A 16,561-nucleotide genomic window follows, 5' to 3' on the forward strand; every position below is an offset into this window, starting at 1 on the left:
TTCAATTGGTGCCCATTGTGCATGGGAGGCACCCTTCCCCCCAGGGTAGTACACCCCCTTCCTTCCTATATACCTTCTCTGCAAAACCCACTAGACCCTCACCAACCCTGTGCTCCCACGCCACCTAAAGCTGGCTAAAACCTTCCGGCCCAAGGTCCCAAATTTACCTCACTCTGGATCCATTGGGCCTCCTTCTAGGGGTTGGTTTCAGTCACGACAGTGCCCACTGCTGAGCTCTTGTCATCCGGATGGCTGGAGCTTTTGGATATTTTCAATTGAAAAGGCAGGTTCATAGTCATAAAGCTTTAAGTTTATTTGTTTGTGTCACAAGTAGGCTTACATTAACACTGTAATGAAGTTACTGTAAAAACCCCCGAGTTGCCAACCCTGGTGCCTGTTCGGGTACACTGAGGCTGAATTTAGCATGGTCAACGCACCTATTCAGCACATCTTTTCAGACTTGTGGGAGGAAACCGGAGCATCTGGAGGAAACCCACATGCAGACATGGGGAGAACGTGCAGGCTCGGCACAGACAGCCAACAAAGCTGGGAATCGAACCCGGGTCCCTGGTGCTGTGAGGCAGCAGTGCTACCCACTGTGTCACCTTGCCGCTCATTAATACAAGATTTAAATCAGATTCCAATAGCGTAGTTGGGATCTCAATTTGAATTTAATGGCTGCTATGCAAATTTCCCAAGGTTCATGAAATCTGGCAGATGAAGGGAGATGGGGACAGTCAGAGAAAGTAGCCGAGGACTTTTTGTAGCACTGCTTGCGTGCCAGGAGAAGCAGGAGTACTCTCCTCGCCATCCCCCACCACACCCCCCAACTCTGGTGCCTAAAGCAAGTCTTTTGTTGTGAGTGGCAATCAGCCCTTCCCCTTTTCTATCCCACAATCTCTCTCAGCTTCCCCATTGCAACTTTCCCTTCCCACCTTGTGGCTCACCACAGTCCACCTTTCACAGTTGCCAAGAAATTCCTCAGCCAGTGGCTTGTTGAATCGGCAGCCAGGCGGCCTCTCAGTAATTAAATTATATCTGAGCTTCTGCTGTTACATTTGGCAGCAACATTACATTTCCAAAAATTCCCAGTTTTCCTGTGCCTCTGTCCCCCAACTCACCAATATGGAATCCTCCCTCTCCACAATGAGTACCGGGAGCACGTGGGAGGCACGGTGGCACAGTGGTTAGCATTGCTGCCTCACAGCGCCAGGGACCCGGTTGAATTCCAGCCTCGGGTCACGTTCTCTGTGGAGTTTGCACATTCTCTCTGTGTCTGCGCGGGTGTCCTTTGGGTACTCTGGTTTCCTGCCACACTGCAAACATGTGCTGGTGAGGTAGATTGGCCATGCTAAATTGCCCTTTAGTGTAAGGGAGATTAGCAGGATTAATATATGGGGTTAAAGGGAATAGGGGTCTGGTTAGGGTTGTTGACAGTGCAGGATCGAGTGGCCACTTTCCACACTGTAGGGATTCTATGAATGTCTCCGTCTCTCTGGAGAAGCTGAGCATCCTGCAGCATTGGACCTCAGACATTTGCAGGTAGTTGACGTGCTGTCTGTATACTGTAGCCGCTGGGTGGGGGTGTCTTTACCGTCCCTCCCCCTTTGGCATCCCTGCTGGCCCTGCACCAACTGGGCCTGAGCCCAAGCCTCTCCTCTCACAGTTCTCTGCTTGGAAGCAGCAGCGTGGTACCACAGTGGTTAGCACTGCTACTTCACAGCTTCAGGCACCTGGGTTCGATTCCCAGCTTGGGTCACTGTCTGTGTGGGGTTTGCACGTTCTCCTTGTGTCTGCGTGGGTTTCCTCCGGGTGCTCCGGTTTCCTCCCACAGTCCAAAGATGTGCGGGTTAGGTTGATTGGCCATCCTAAAAAATTGCTCCTTAGTGTCCTGAGATGTGTAGGTTAGTGGGTAAAATATGTAGGGACATGGGGGTAGGGCCAGGATGGGATTGTGTTCAGTGCAGACTCAATGGGCCGAAGGGCCTCTATCTGCACTGTAAGTTCTTTGATTCTATGAATCTACCTGGAATCACCTGGCTTCCTCACCCTCCCTCCTGCCACTCTCTTCCTCTTCACAGGAAGTGCCACCAGCAGACTAAACCCTCCCCATTGGATCAGATGGAGAAGGCCAGTGTCTTGCAAATGAAGGAACTCTGTCCCCTAATCCTCAGGAAAACCTTCCAGTGAAGTCTTGAAATATTGAAAGTTGTTTCAAATATGAAACAATAACTTGGAAACTCAAGCTAAACTCTCACAGCTGTGAATTCTATCCCAGAGAAACTGCTGCTGCTCTGGGCGTCCTTTAGCTCACTCATGGATGAGGAAATGAAAAAGCCTACATAGCGCTCATCTGCTTTGCCCCGTGCACCGAGCTAGAAATAGTGTGTAAATTCTCCGTCAACTGGGCCTCTAACATCCTTAATCGGCCCTTTGATTGTCAGTGGGCTGAGCATCCAATTTGCCCACACCCTCAACAACCTCAAAATTGCAAACAATGCATAATGACATCAGGAAATGCTCTCAATGTCTTCTCCTGCAATTTTACACACTTCCGGGCTGGGCTCATGTCTCTCCTGGATAAATGGAATTCAGGCCACTTGCTGGGATTCTCTGGCCTCCCTCGTGGAGTTTTTTTCAGTGGAGTGAACAGTGCGCTGTTGGCCAGCGGTGGGCTATTCTGGTCCCTACACCGCCCGGAAACACACAGAGAGGGGTGTGCCATCGGTGGGGCCAGAAGATCCCACTGGCGTGGAGAGCCGGAAGATGGTGTCCCATTGTCTTGATGAGTTCTATCAAGTGACTTTTCAACTCTTTAAAAAAGAAGCCGAAAATTTAGACAATATGTCACAGAAACATAGAATCTGTACGGTGCAGAAGAGGCCATTCAGCCCATCAGGTCTGCATCGACTCTGGCAGAGCATACCCCCAGGCCCCATTCCCATTACCCCACTAACCCCCCCCTAACCTACACATCTTACCACTGTGGCGCCCTTTGCAAATTGATAGGTCCTGAAATTGCCTCCTACTGCATATGGGGGAGGGGTCACTCCAAGCTGATGATATTGAAGGTCATTACCACAGGAAGTAGTTGAGGACAAAATGTTGTGTGATTTCAAGAAGAAATTAGATATAGCTCTTGGGGCTCAAGGGATCAAGGGATAACGGGGGGGGAGGGGAAGGAGGGATATGAATACTGAATTCGAGGATCAGCTGTGATCATAGTGAATGGCAGAGCAGGTTCGAAGAACTGAATGGCCCACTCCTGCTTCTCGTTTCTATGTTTCTATAAGGTCACGGTGACCCTCAATGTCTCCAGTTCATTTCAGGACTCAGTGGGGGATCTGTGTGGTATCTCACAATCAGCTGCACACAGTTGTGTCAAGCCAGTGATTGATTCTGACATGCCTGCTCTTTCATCAACTACCAGACAGACAAGGTCAGCCAATTTCATAGCCATGTTGTTCCCGTCCCTTTTACTTCATGAGCCATAACTTTGTTCATAGGTCTGTTGTGTGGCACTGCACCAAGCGCCTTTTGGAAGTCCACATACGCCACATCAACTGCGTTACCCTCATCGACCCTCCGTGTTACCTCTTCATGAAACTCCAGCAAGTATGTGAGAAGCGATAGTTCCTGAACAAATCCATGCTGGCCTTCTTTAGTTAACCTGCGTTTGACCATGTGACTGTTCATTTTGTCCCAAATTATCATTTCCTGATGTTTTCCCACTGCCGAAGTGAAATCTCCACTCTGTTTGCTGGAGTTGGATTTAGAGGTATCTCATTTGAGAGACAACGCAACCGACAGTGCAGCACTCCCTCAAAATTGCACTGGAAAGCTAGCACAGGATATGCGTTCATGTGTCTGGTATAAAGTTTATTTATTAATGTCACAAATAGGCCTACATTAACATCACAATGAAGTTACTGTGAAAATCCCCTGGTCACCACACTCCAGCATCTGTTCAGGTATACTGAGGAAGAATTTAGTGTGGTGAATGCACCTAACCAGCACGTCTTTCCAACTGTGGAAGAAAACCAGAGCACCTGGAGACATGGGGAGAATGTGCAGACATCACACAGAGAATGACCCAATCTGGGAATCGAACCCCAGTCCCTGGCGCTATGAGGCAGCAGTACAATCCACTGTGCCCCCGTGCCACCCACAGCTGACACTTAACAACACCTGCTTGCAGAAAGCCAAAGATAAGAGTCAGCAGTGCCTGAGATCCTAGTGTAACTTAGCTGATAACTAGCATTAAGGCACAAGAACCTCACCCTCTGCTACTTTTCCATTCGGTTAATGACCTTTTAACTATCCTGCAGAGGTTGACCTGCACAAAGAGATAGTGAGCTTTTCAGATAAGCCACAATCGGAAGAATCAGTTTTTCACACATTGAAGTGAAGGTTTTCGATAGGGGCAAACGTCTTTGCGTTTATCTGATCTCTGCAACAGGCAGCATGACTATCAGTGTACGGAATTTGACACTGGCGCTAAAATTAACTCTGTATATTTAGAAACAACAGCATTAATCGTGTGTCACGAAACGAGGTCATGGTGGATGTTGTTTTCCAAGGCATATGCAGTAAAATTTGTGCATTAATATAACGTACTATGACCCTAAATATTAAATAACAAACTAACCCAATTAAGCAGACAATAATAAATTGCAGCAGCGAATAAAGGCTGGGGAGGTGAGGTGTGATATCTCCCCCATGTGATAATGAAGAGAACTGCAAGATAGGATTAATTGGTTCGCTGCTGTTCTCAATGTTGACTGAGCATATCTTTCCTCATTCTCACCATGTAATGGATGTTTGAGCGGCTCTGGCCATGAGCGTGACCTTGCATCTGATTACATTTCCTGCAAAAATCAAGGGTCGGAAGTGCTTCTAATTCATGGTTCATTCGTCACCAGCGAAACGGGAAGTTAGGGAAATCAGTTTTTCAAAGGCTGCTGTGAAGGAATTTGAAAAGAAATTGTACCAAATTATTACGCCAGGGCCAGAAGCATTGAAAACAGATTTATGGTGAATTTGTTAATTCTGTGAGCAACCCTATGTCTTTCTGTCCCAAGGAAACAGCATTAAATGCAACACAGCACGGTGGCACAGTGGTTAGCACTGCTGCCTCACAGCTCTAGGGACCTGGGTTCAATTCCTGCCTTGTGTGACCATCTGTGTGGAGTTTGCATGTTCTCCTTGTGTCTGCATGGATTTCCTCCAGGCGCTCTGGTTTCCTCTCACAGTCCAAAAGATATGTGTGTTAGATGGATTGGCCATGCTAAGTAGCCCCATAGCATCCAAAGATGTGTAGGTTAGATGGATTGGTCATGGGAAATGTGTGGGGCTATGGGGAGAAGGCCTGTGTAAGATTATGGGTGGCACTTTACAGTTTTGCTTGCCCCGAAACTGCAAAATCCTGCTCGAGGCCAACCTGGATCTTCCCAGGATCTGCCCATCACTGGCTCTGATTCCTGTATTGGGCTGGACAGTAAAATTCTGGCTATTCTGTCAAGTCCATGCAGACTAGATGAGCCAAATGGCCTCTTGTGCACTGTAGGGATTCCACAATATCAGCAAACATATGGATAGTCTATAGTCCCAGAAGGGTATTTAGGTCCCAGTACAATCTGAGAGAGTGAAGTTAGTGCATCATCTATACACCCTGAAAAACTCAAGTTGGCCATTTTTTTCAAAGAATTCTGCCTTCTGTTATTTAAAATTGGATTCACGCTTTTCTTTTATTTGTTCACAGCATTTGTTCACTCTCGTGAAATGCCCTCCAGAAGGTGTTGGTGAGCCACCTTCTCAAGCCACACTACGCACCCACAGTACTGCCAGGACTTTGATCCAGCGGCAGTGAAGGAAGGGCAAACTAGTTCCAAGTCAGGAACGTGTGTGGCTTGAAGGGGAACTTGCAGGGGCACTGGTGGTAGAGGTGGTGGGTTTGGCAAGTGCTGTTAGAGTAACTGAACAGTGACTGAAGTGTTAGTGTGAAGTGGGTTTTGATACAAGTGCAGTCTAAGAGCAATCAAATCAACAGTCAGAGCCTAACCTGATACTAGAACAATGCCAAAGTGATATCTTACTCCACTCTATCTGACCAGCTTGTCATTCAGATGAACCTGCTACATGTCATTTTTCAAGTGATTTAGAGCCCCGTCTTAGGCTTTAGTTTTAGAAGCACCAATCGCAATGGTGCCATCTTGCAATAAAGTCTAATGATGTCCTCTTACTCAAATCCCCATTGTGAATTGGGTGGCACAGTGGTTAACACTGCTGCCTCACAATGTCAGGGACCCGGGTTCAATTCTAGCCTCAGGTGATTGCCTGAATGGAGTTTGCATGTTCTCCCCGTGTCTGTTTGGGTTTCCCCTAGGTACTCCAGTTTCCTCCAAAGATGTGTGGACTAGGTAGATTGGCCATGCTAAATTGCCCTTTAGTGTCAGGAGGACTAACAGTGTAAATATGTGGGGTTACAGGGATAGGGCCTGGGTGGGATGGTTATCGGTGTGGGCTTGAAGGGCCAACTGGCCTCCTTCTGCATTGCAGGGATTCAATGAAACTATTCATCCCACTATCATCCACAGTATAAATATTATCCAGCTGAAAACAGTTTTCTGTTCAAAGGCTAGCCCTGCACGGACAAGCTCTCTTCTTGCTTTCAGAACGTGAAAGTTCAATGTAATTTTATACAAAGCACTTTAATATCAGTTTGGGTTTCGATATTTGATTATACTTGTGAGGTAAGGTAGCATTTTGATAAGACCATTTTAGCTGTAGTCCCATGCAAGGTCTGTGGGAGGACAGTGGTATAACGGTATTTCCACTGCGTTAGTAATCCAGAGACTCAGGCCGGAATTCTTCGGCCATTCACACCCTACTGCTGCCAGAGAGGGTGGAGAATTTGGCGCTCAGCCAAATTTGCATTCACTGCAGCGGGACTGGAGAATCCTGCTTGCATGAACGGCTGGAGAACCCCATCCATTGAATCATCATTGAGTTCCTACAGTACAAAAGGATGCTATTCACCCCATTGAGCCTGGAGCACCAACAACAGCGCCATTCAAGCCCTATCCCCATAAACCCCAAACCCCCCGCCTGTATTTACCCTGATAATCCCCCTGACACTAAGGGTCAATTCAGCATTGCCAATCCACCTAACCTGCATATCTTTGAACTGTGGGAGGAAACTGGAGCACCCGGAGGGAACCCACACAGACACGGGGAGAATGTGCAAACTCCACACAGACAGTCACCCAAGGAATCGAACTCGGGTCCCTGATGCTGTGAGGCAGCAGTGCTAACCACTGAGCTACCAGACTGTTGGAAGCAGAGACAATCAATGATTTCAAAAGGAAATTAGGGAACTAGATGTACCAAGCTACGGAGATACACAGGGGAATGGGGCTGGCTGAACTGCTCTACAGAGAGACAGCATGAGCTGAATGGCCTTCTTTGATTCCGTTATGAACCCATGACTCTAACTGAGAGAAGAGTGTCAGGATTGAAGCTGGAATACCCTTCAATAGCTCAAGGAACAAAGATGAATAGTCAATGACATTATTGTTACTAGAGAGGCGGTGCTCGAGAGACTGGAGGGACTGATTGTGGACAAGTCCCCAGGACCGGATGGAATGCATCCGAGGGTTCTGAAAGAAATGGCGGAGGTGATAGTAGATGCCTTGGTGGTTATTTTCCAAACGTTGCTGGATTCCAGGGAAGTGCCGGAAGATTGGAAAACAGCTAATGTTACGCCGTTGTTTAAGAAGGGTGGCAGGCAAAAGGCGGGGAATTATAGGCCGGTTAGTTTAACGTCTGTTGTAGGTAAAATGTTAGAATCCGTCATCAAGGAGGAAATAGCGAGGCATCTTGAGGGGAATTGCTTGATAGAGCAGACGCAGCACAGTTTCATTAAGGGGAAGTCGTGTCTGACAAATTTATTGGAGTTCTATGAGGATGTGTCGAGGGCGGTGGATAGAGCAGAGCTGGTGGATGTGGTCTTTCTTGATTTTCAGAAGGCGTTTGACAAGGTACCTCACAAGAGGTTATTGCAGAAGGTAAGGGGGCATGGAGTTGGGGGTAGGGTGTTAGCGTGGATAGAGGATTGGTTGTCAAATAGGAGGCAGAGAGTGGGGGTTAATGGGTGCTATTCAGATTGGCGGTTGGTGACTAGTGGAGTGCCCCAGGGGTCGGTGCTGGGGCCTCAGCTATTTACCATTTATATAGATGATCTGGAGGAGGGAACCGCAGTTTTGGGCGCCGCACCTGCGCAAGGATATTTTGGCCTTGGAGGGAGTGCAGAGGAGGTTTACTAGGCTGATACCGGAGTTGAGGGGGTTGAGCTACGAGGAGAGGCTGAATAAACTAGGCTTGTACTCGTTAGAGTTTAGAAGAATGAGGGGAGATCTCATTGAGACGTATAAGATGATGAATGGGATGGATAGGATAGAGGTGGAGAGACTCTTCCCGCTCAAAAAAGACAGTAGGACTAGGGGGCACAGCCTCAAGATAAAAGGGGGGCGGTTTAGAACGGAGTTGAGGAGGAACTTCTTCACTCAAAGGGTGGTGAATCTCTGGAATTCTCTGCCCGTTGAAGTGGTGGAAGTTGCCTCGCTAAATATTTTTAAGACGCGGGTTGATGGGTTTTTGATAAGAGAGGGGATTAAGGGTTATGGGGAGAAAGCGGGAAAGTGGAACTGAGCAGCGACAGATCAGCCATGATCTTATTGAATGGCGGGGCAGGCTCGAAGGGCTAGATGGCCTACTCCTGCTCCTATTTCTTATGTTCTTATGTTCTTATGAACCGAGTGTATGGTGTCGAAATTTGCTGATGACACCAAGATTGGTGGAACGGCAAATTGCGCGGAGGGTGTGGAGAGTCTGCAGAAGGATCTAGATAGGCTGGGCGAATGGGCCAGGAACTGGCAAATGGAATTTAATGTTGGCAAGTGCGAGGTTGTCCACTTTGGTAGGAATAATGGTAGGAAGGATTATTACTTACGTGGTGAAAAACTGCAGCAGGCGACGGTGCAGAGGGACCTCGGGGTCCTTGTGCATGAGTCGCAAAAACCCAGCCTGCAGGTGCAGCAGGTGGTCAGGAAGGCTAATGGGATGCTGGCCTTCATAGCGAGGGGGATTGAATATAAAAGTAGGGAGGTCTTGCTGCAACTGTATAGGGCATTGGTGAGGCTGCAGCTGGAGTACTGTGTGCAGTTTTGGTCGCCGCACTTACACGAGGATATTTTGACCTTGGAGGGAGTGCAGAGGAGGTTTACTAAGCTGATACCGGAGTTGAGGGGGTTGAGCTATGAGGAGAGGCTGAATAAACTCGGCTTGTACTCGTTAGAGTTTAGAAGAATGAGGGGAGATCTCATTGAGACATATAAGATGATGAATGGGATGGATAGGATAGAGGTGGAGAGACTCTTCCCGCTCAGAAAGGACAGTAGGACTAGGGGGCACAGCCTCAAGATAAAGGGGGGGTGGTTTAGAACGGAGTTGAGGAGGAACTTCTCCACTCAAACGGTGGTGAATCTCTGGAATTCTCTGCCCCTTGAAGGAGGCTGCCTCGCTAAATATTTTTAAGACGCAGGTTGATGGGTTTTTGATAAGCAAGGGGATTAAGGGTTATGGGGAGAGGGCGGGAATGTGGAACTGAGCCACGACAGATCAGCCATGATCTTATTGAATGGCGGGGCAGGCTCGAAAGGCTAGATGGCCTACTCCTGCTCCTATTTCTTATGTTCTTGTGTATTGGACCCAATTCAGTGAATAATATTTGGATTAAGTTGCAATTTGACTGTCTTACATGAGCTGATATTGTTATTTATATCAGGTACCAATATGTGAAATAAGCCATGGCTTTAAACAACTCAAAATTAGGAGTCTAGAACAGATTATTCATTAGCACTTCCAACAATAACGTTGATACAAATTTCCCATCTACAGGGGGCACTGTTGTCAGCTCCTTCACTGTTATTGGGAAAATTCCTTGATAAATGTTGCAGACAGCCACCACATACCCTTCAAGATCAGTTAACCTGTGCAAACCCGCAGCAGATCTACTGTCCAAAACAAGAAAAATATCCCCAGCTTTTAATCAATTCTTCAGTTCATGGGTTTAGAGGAAGAACTCTCCAAATTTCTCAACTCCCAAGACTTTGAGGACTGAGAAATTTGGAGAGTTCAAACATCCTTCATCTACGTCTAACGTACTCAAGTAAGTAACACGATTGACAGGGCTGTGTTTATAGGTGAGAATTTTTCTTAATGCATTCATGGGACATGGACATCGCTGGCTAACTGGCATTTATTGCCCATCCCTAGATGCCCAAGGGCATTTGAGAGTCAACCACATTGCTGTGGTTCTGGAGTCATATGTAGGCCAGACCAGGTAAGGACAGCAGATTTCCTTCCCTAAAGGACATTAGTGAACCAGATGACAATCAACAATGGTTTCATGCTCATCAGTAAATTAATTCTAGATTTTCCTTTTATTGAATTCAAATTCCACTATCTGTCGTGGTGGGATTCGAACCCGAGTCTTCAGAACATTAGCTGAGTTTCTGGATTAATAGTCTGACAATAATGTCATGAAGCAATCACCTTCCCAACCTGAGAATCATGAATCAAAGAATCCCTACAGAGCAAAAAGTGGCCATTTGGCCCAACAAATCTACACCAACCATTATCCCATCTAGGCCCTATTCCCATAACCCCAAAAATTTACTGCGAATCTCCTGATACTAGAGTCAATTTACCATGGCCAATCAACCTAACCCGCACATCTTTGGAGTGTGGGAGGAAACTGGAGCACCTAGAGGAAACACGCACAGACACGAGGAGAATGTGCAAATTCCATGCAGACAGTGATGCGAGGCTGGAATTGAACCCAGGTCCCTGGCACCATGAAGCAGCAGTGCTAATCACTGTGATTCTCCATCCTGATAATCACTGTTGTTAAAAAACACACACAAAGCTAACAGACCTACATAATGTGAGGTGACAATGGATATTTACAATAATTTATCAGTGATCATTGGGTGGTTATCAGTTGGTAAACCTACAGTGACTGAATAACCATCACTAGTCCTCTTCTCAGGTCCCCGTTGTTCAGCCCTTTATGTCGTTCTGGGATGTCCGGGATCCACCGCAGGACTCATCCTTGCATTAAAGACAGGCCCAGCTTTGATGTGGCAGCAAGGATCTATTTCCAGGAATTCAGCCTGATTTCCTCTCCTCACATCTATTTAGTGGCTATGTCCATGTTCAGCTCAATAAGCTGGTGATGGACCTTGGGTCTTGAACCTTTCACGCCAAAGGATTTAAGCGGTAGGGCAGCAAGTAAAAGAAAGCTGACAAATTAAGTTATCTCAACATCCGGACATTATGGGTGGAATCTTGAGAAAAAAAATTCCAAGGGCGGGATTTTCTGGCCATGCTCTCACCCCAAAACCAGAAAATCCCACCCGAGGTCAATGGACACCAGCACGGGCCGCTCTCCTACCCGCTACAGTTCTCTGAGCGGGTGGATAGGAAAATTCCCCCTTATGTATTGTAACAGTGTGAAAATGGGAATCCTCCACACCAGTCTTTTGGGCTAGCTCAGCTCCCGCAATTGGCTTCAAGCTGGCTTCAAAGTGCTCTAGTGGCATTGCACAAGGCATCCTGACCTCCTGCTGAACTGGGAGAATTCCTCCCCACCTCTATCATCACCAACATTGTCACCTCCACACATCAACACGGATCGCTGGCATCAGGGCATCAGGACCCTCCTGATGAGTCCCCTGGCAGATGGCCATCTTGCACCCCCATCATGACCCCCTCCACGACACACCTTTGCATAAGCCTTCCTTTTGCCAAACCTGCATGACCATCCCCCTTTCAGAGCTCCCCATCATCATGCACATTATTCTCGTCATAGATCCACTTCCACTTAATCCCCAACCCCCCCTCAAGTCCCATCCCCACTTAGGCACTCAGGCCCTACCCCCTTGGCACTGTCCTAACATGCTCATATTGCCCAGGTGCCAACCTGGTACTGCCAAGCTGCCAAGTAGGCACTGCCCAGCCATGCCCCTGACCCACCTGGGGGCTTCAATGGCCACTAATCCCTCTAGAATGGTCATGGCACCTAGCCCCTGCTACTGCAGAGCAGTAATGATTCTCACCACTGTGATGTACAGAATTATAGAATCTAAGACACAGAGACAAACCCTTTGGCCCAAACTGGTCCATGCCAACCAAAATGCCCATCTAAGCTAACCCCATTTGCCTGCATTTGGCCCATGTCCCTCTAAACCTTTCCTATCCATGTATCTGTCCAAATACCTTTTAAATGTTGTAAATGTCCCTGCCTCAACCACTTCCCCTGGCAGCTCATTCCACAGATGTACTACCCTGTGTAAAAATGTTGCTCCTCAGGTGCCCATTAATTCTTTCCCCTTTAACTTAAATTTATGCCCTCTAATTCTCAATTCCCCAACCCTGGGAAAAAGACTGAGTGCATTCACCCTATCTATGCCTCTCATGATCTTATTCACTTCTATAACGCCACCCCTTAGTCTCCTACGTTCCACAGAAAAAAGTCCTAGCCTGTCCAATCTCTCCCTATAACTCAGGTTCTTGAGTCCTGGCAACATCCTTGTAAATCTCCTCTACACTCTCTCCAGTTTAATAACATTCTTCCTAAAGCAAGGTGACCAAAACTGAACACAATACTCCAGTTGCGGTCTCACCAACATCTTGCTGGCAAGGGGAAAAGCAGCCATGCAGAAGCAGGTAAGTCCTTTTAACTTACATTATTTTTATGTAAATAGGCCTTGCACCCTTTCTGGGCACAAATCTGTTTTCTACCCTCCCGTGCTATCTTCCTGGCTCGCCATGTTGATCAACGGGCTTGGCGAGCCGGTAAGATCGCACCCTATTTGTTCTCCAGCAGCCAAAATGGCAGCTCCTAGCCTCTCAGACCTTCAACTGGGATGTGTTTTCCATCCCCATTTCCCAATGGAAGGCCAAACGTCTGGACTGTGGTGGGAGTGTGCCTTGGCCAAGTTAACGACCTGGACAACTAGAATAAGGCCCTCATTACATCCTGCTCATTCTGAAACATATAAGAACCTGAGGAGAATTGACAGAATGGACTCGGGGATAAAGTATAAACATTGAAAGTTCCTCTTAGAGAGTTGTTGGTCTGTGGAATTCTCTTCCCAATGGAGGCTGAATCATTGAATATTTTTACGGCAGAGTTTGTTTCTTGGTTGGCAAGGGAATCAGATAGTATAAGGAGACAGGCAGAAAAGTAGAGTTGATGGCATATTCAGAGCAACCATGATCTTATCAAACGTGGGAGCAAGCTCGAGGGGCCGAGTGGCCTATTCCTGCTCTGAATTCCTCTGCTCACACGGATGCACTGCAACTGCCTAATCTCCAGCCAGACTGGCTCCAGGAAAAACCGATCCCAAAATTTTATCGAATAGTTTAACTTAGAGTGTAAGATCAATTTGGGATATTCCTCCTTCTTGCACGTCCGCCACCACCTCCTATTCAGCCCCTGCCTCCCCATCCCCACGATCCACCTCCAAACGTGGACAGAAACGAGCTTGATATTCATGATTAATTGGCATAAAAATGCTCCCTGATATCACTCCAAAAAGGCAACTAGCCAAGAAAAGGTCAAACCATTGACCAGCCAAGAGTGAATCCCAAAAACAATGAGGAGAAAAAGAGGAGAAAATTAGGGGGAAAATATAAATAAACTAAGTGCGAGGCTTTGAGTTGTGCTGGAAAAAAGGGGCAATCTTGTGGTCATTGTAGCAAACTAAACACTACAGGGAGAAAACATTCTTCCTGTGGTGGCACGCTGACACAATGGTTAGCACTGCTGCCTCACAGCACCAGGGAGCTGGGTTCGATTGCTGGCTTGGGTCACTGTCTGTGCAAAGTCTGCACGTTCTCCCCGTGTCTCTGTGGGCTTGCTCCGGGTGTTCCAGTTTCTTTCCACAGTCCAAAAGACATGCTGGTTAGGTGCATTGGCCATGCCAAATTCTCCCTCAGTGTACCCGAACAGGCGCCGGAGTGCGGCGACTAGGAGATTTTCTCAGTAACTTCATTGCATCAGCGTTAATATAAGCCTACTTGTGACACTAATAAATAAATCTTGTTGTTCCTTACTCCTTATCCATTATTCTGTCCAAATCCTTTACTCTCCAAACTGTCCTCTCACAAACTCTTACATGAGTTCTTTGCCCCGGATTGTCTGATCTTATTACTGTGCTCTGATTTCAATCAAAAATAATCTTGGGGAAGTGTTTCCAGCTATTACACATCTGCTCCATTTGTAGAATGTTACCCAGATGTGAAGTTTTAGCAACTGCAGGAAAATGCAGAGAACTGTGCGAGGAGCTAAATAGAGGGTTATGCCCATTCTGAGGGAAATGGTTTCAAGGTTGCTATAAAGTATGGATAGGATTTTAACAGTGGTCGGATTAAACAGTGACTTGGACTCTGTACTAAAATCCAGCTTTCTTTATAAACACAAACCGCTTAGCCAAGTAAATTTTCAACAATGGAAATTCAGCCGTCTCTTTGTATGTGAGTGTGTGTGCGTATGTGTGGCTAGTTTGTGCAGCAATCTGTTTCATAGCTGGATTTATTTATCAGGAATTCTAAAATATCTGGAGTACAAAGTCAGAGGCCCGCTCTGTGTACATTCCTGTCTAAGATCTGGGATATTTTATGTTGGCAACGTGCATTCCTCATTAGATGTGCCTGTGCTTGCATTGAAAGTCTTCAACTCCTTCCCAACTATTCTAATAATTTAGGGAGGGGGCTGACATGCACTTTAGCAATCTTGTTCTACACAGCTAGGTGGAGTTAGCCCATGTCCTTTTAAGCTTGAAAATTTTTTTGGATGCTTCTTGAGCAGCTGTGTGACTGGAGTGAGAGCACACACATACGTTCCCCTCTCTCTCTCTCTCTCCCCACTCACTGGCTTAGATCCCAGCACAGCGAGCCTGAGTTCAGTTGGTATTTTTAATCCCAGTTTGACATTTCTAACCATGGCAGACTCCATGCAGACCGAAGAGCAGGAGAGTCCCGAGGTGGCTGAGCCACAGGAGCAGGATGAAACCCCGAAGACGGAGGCCCAGTTCAATGGGGTGCTGGTGCTCACCCTCTTGGACAAAGTGATGGGGATGGTTGACAAGATCCAAACCAGCCAGCAGCAGCTGGAGCAGCGGCACCTGGAGATGGAAAATGCCGTCTTCAACATCCAGAATGAACTCAGCAAGCTGACCAAGTCGCAAGCCAACACCAGCAACAGCGTTGACAAGATGCTGGAGAAGATTCGGAAAGTCAATGTCAACGTGAAGACCATCAAACACAACATGGAGAAGCAAGGCGCACAGATCAAGAAACTTGAGACAAATGAGGCCACATTATTGAAACGGAATAACTTCAAAGTCATGATTTACCAGGTAAGCCTTTCACTGAAGTTAATAATGTGTGTGTGTCTGTGTGTGTGTGTGTGTGTGTGTGTCACAGTGTATTGTGTGTGTGCCTTTGTCTGTCTGTATATCTGTGTGTATATTGTGTGTATGTGTGCATGTGTTTGTGTGTATTATGTGTGTGTGTCTGTGTGTATTTCTGTGTATTGTGTGTGTCTGTGTATCTGTGTATCTGTGTGTCTGCACTGTGTATGTGTATACTGCATATGTGTGTGTACTATGTATGTGTGTGTGTATCTGTGTGTCTGCACTGTGTGTGCCTGTGTGTGTGTGTTTGTGATCAGACAGAGCTCAGTTTGAAACCAATATCATTTTCTACCCATTTTGAAATGAATTAGGGGACTTATACTATATCTCTCTGGTTCTATACTGAAGTGACTTTAGGGAAAAAAATTAATCCACCTGGTGCAGGAACCAGATTCACTTTATCTGACAAATAACTTCCTGACATTTATCAAAAGTGATGATGATAAAACTTCACCCAGGAGTTAGGGTGGGGTTGCTTGTTGGCTGTGGTGAGATCTAACTGTATATGTAGGAAGCTTAATCAACAGACTGTGTGAAATGACACTTACTCGAGCAATTTCACAGTGAACCCTTGGTGCGGAGCTAATAATGTGACTCCGATCCCTTGGTACAAAACAAAACAACAAATCTTAATCATGTGCATCAGACAATTATGATCAAGGCAGTCTGAGGGCACTAAGCAGTGAGCAGATTATGAGCTGGATGATATCGTCTGGTTGCTATGTAGCAGAAATATTATTGCCAACACAGACCGCCATTCGAGATAATTTGAATGAAACTGTAAAAATGTTACAAAACACAGCCAAAGTTAGAAGGTTATCCTATTGCACTTTAAGATGTCACATAAACCTTATTGCACTGTGATTGTGTGTGTGTCTGTGTGCATGTTTGTGTTTGTGTGTATGGGTGTGAGTGGCTGTGTATGTTAGTGTATGTGTCCATGTATGTATGTGTGTGTATATGTGTTGGTATCTGTGTGTGTGCGTGTGTGGCACGGCAGTAAGAAGACTATTAGCTGC

At 46.6% G+C, this 16,561-nt stretch overlaps 1 protein-coding gene across 1 annotated transcript in view; it reads left to right on the forward strand.

Annotated features, from left to right (window-relative positions):
* The first annotated feature begins 14,868 nt into the window (after window positions 1–14,868).
* Window positions 14,869–16,561, forward strand: part of cavin1b (caveolae associated protein 1b) — a 73,967-nt gene continuing 72,274 nt past the window's right edge. Inside the window, exon 1 of the mRNA XM_080213407.1 lies at window positions 14,869–15,485. Coding sequence (XP_080069533.1) covers window positions 15,069–15,485 — 417 coding nt within the window. The 5' untranslated portion in view covers window positions 14,869–15,068. The remainder of the gene's footprint in view (window positions 15,486–16,561) is intronic.

This window comes from Carcharhinus amblyrhynchos, chromosome 27 (assembly GCF_965287045.1).
Source record: "Carcharhinus amblyrhynchos chromosome 27, sCarAmb.v2.hapA, whole genome shotgun sequence".
In the NCBI taxonomy this organism is placed as follows: domain Eukaryota; kingdom Metazoa; phylum Chordata; class Chondrichthyes; order Carcharhiniformes; family Carcharhinidae; genus Carcharhinus; species Carcharhinus amblyrhynchos.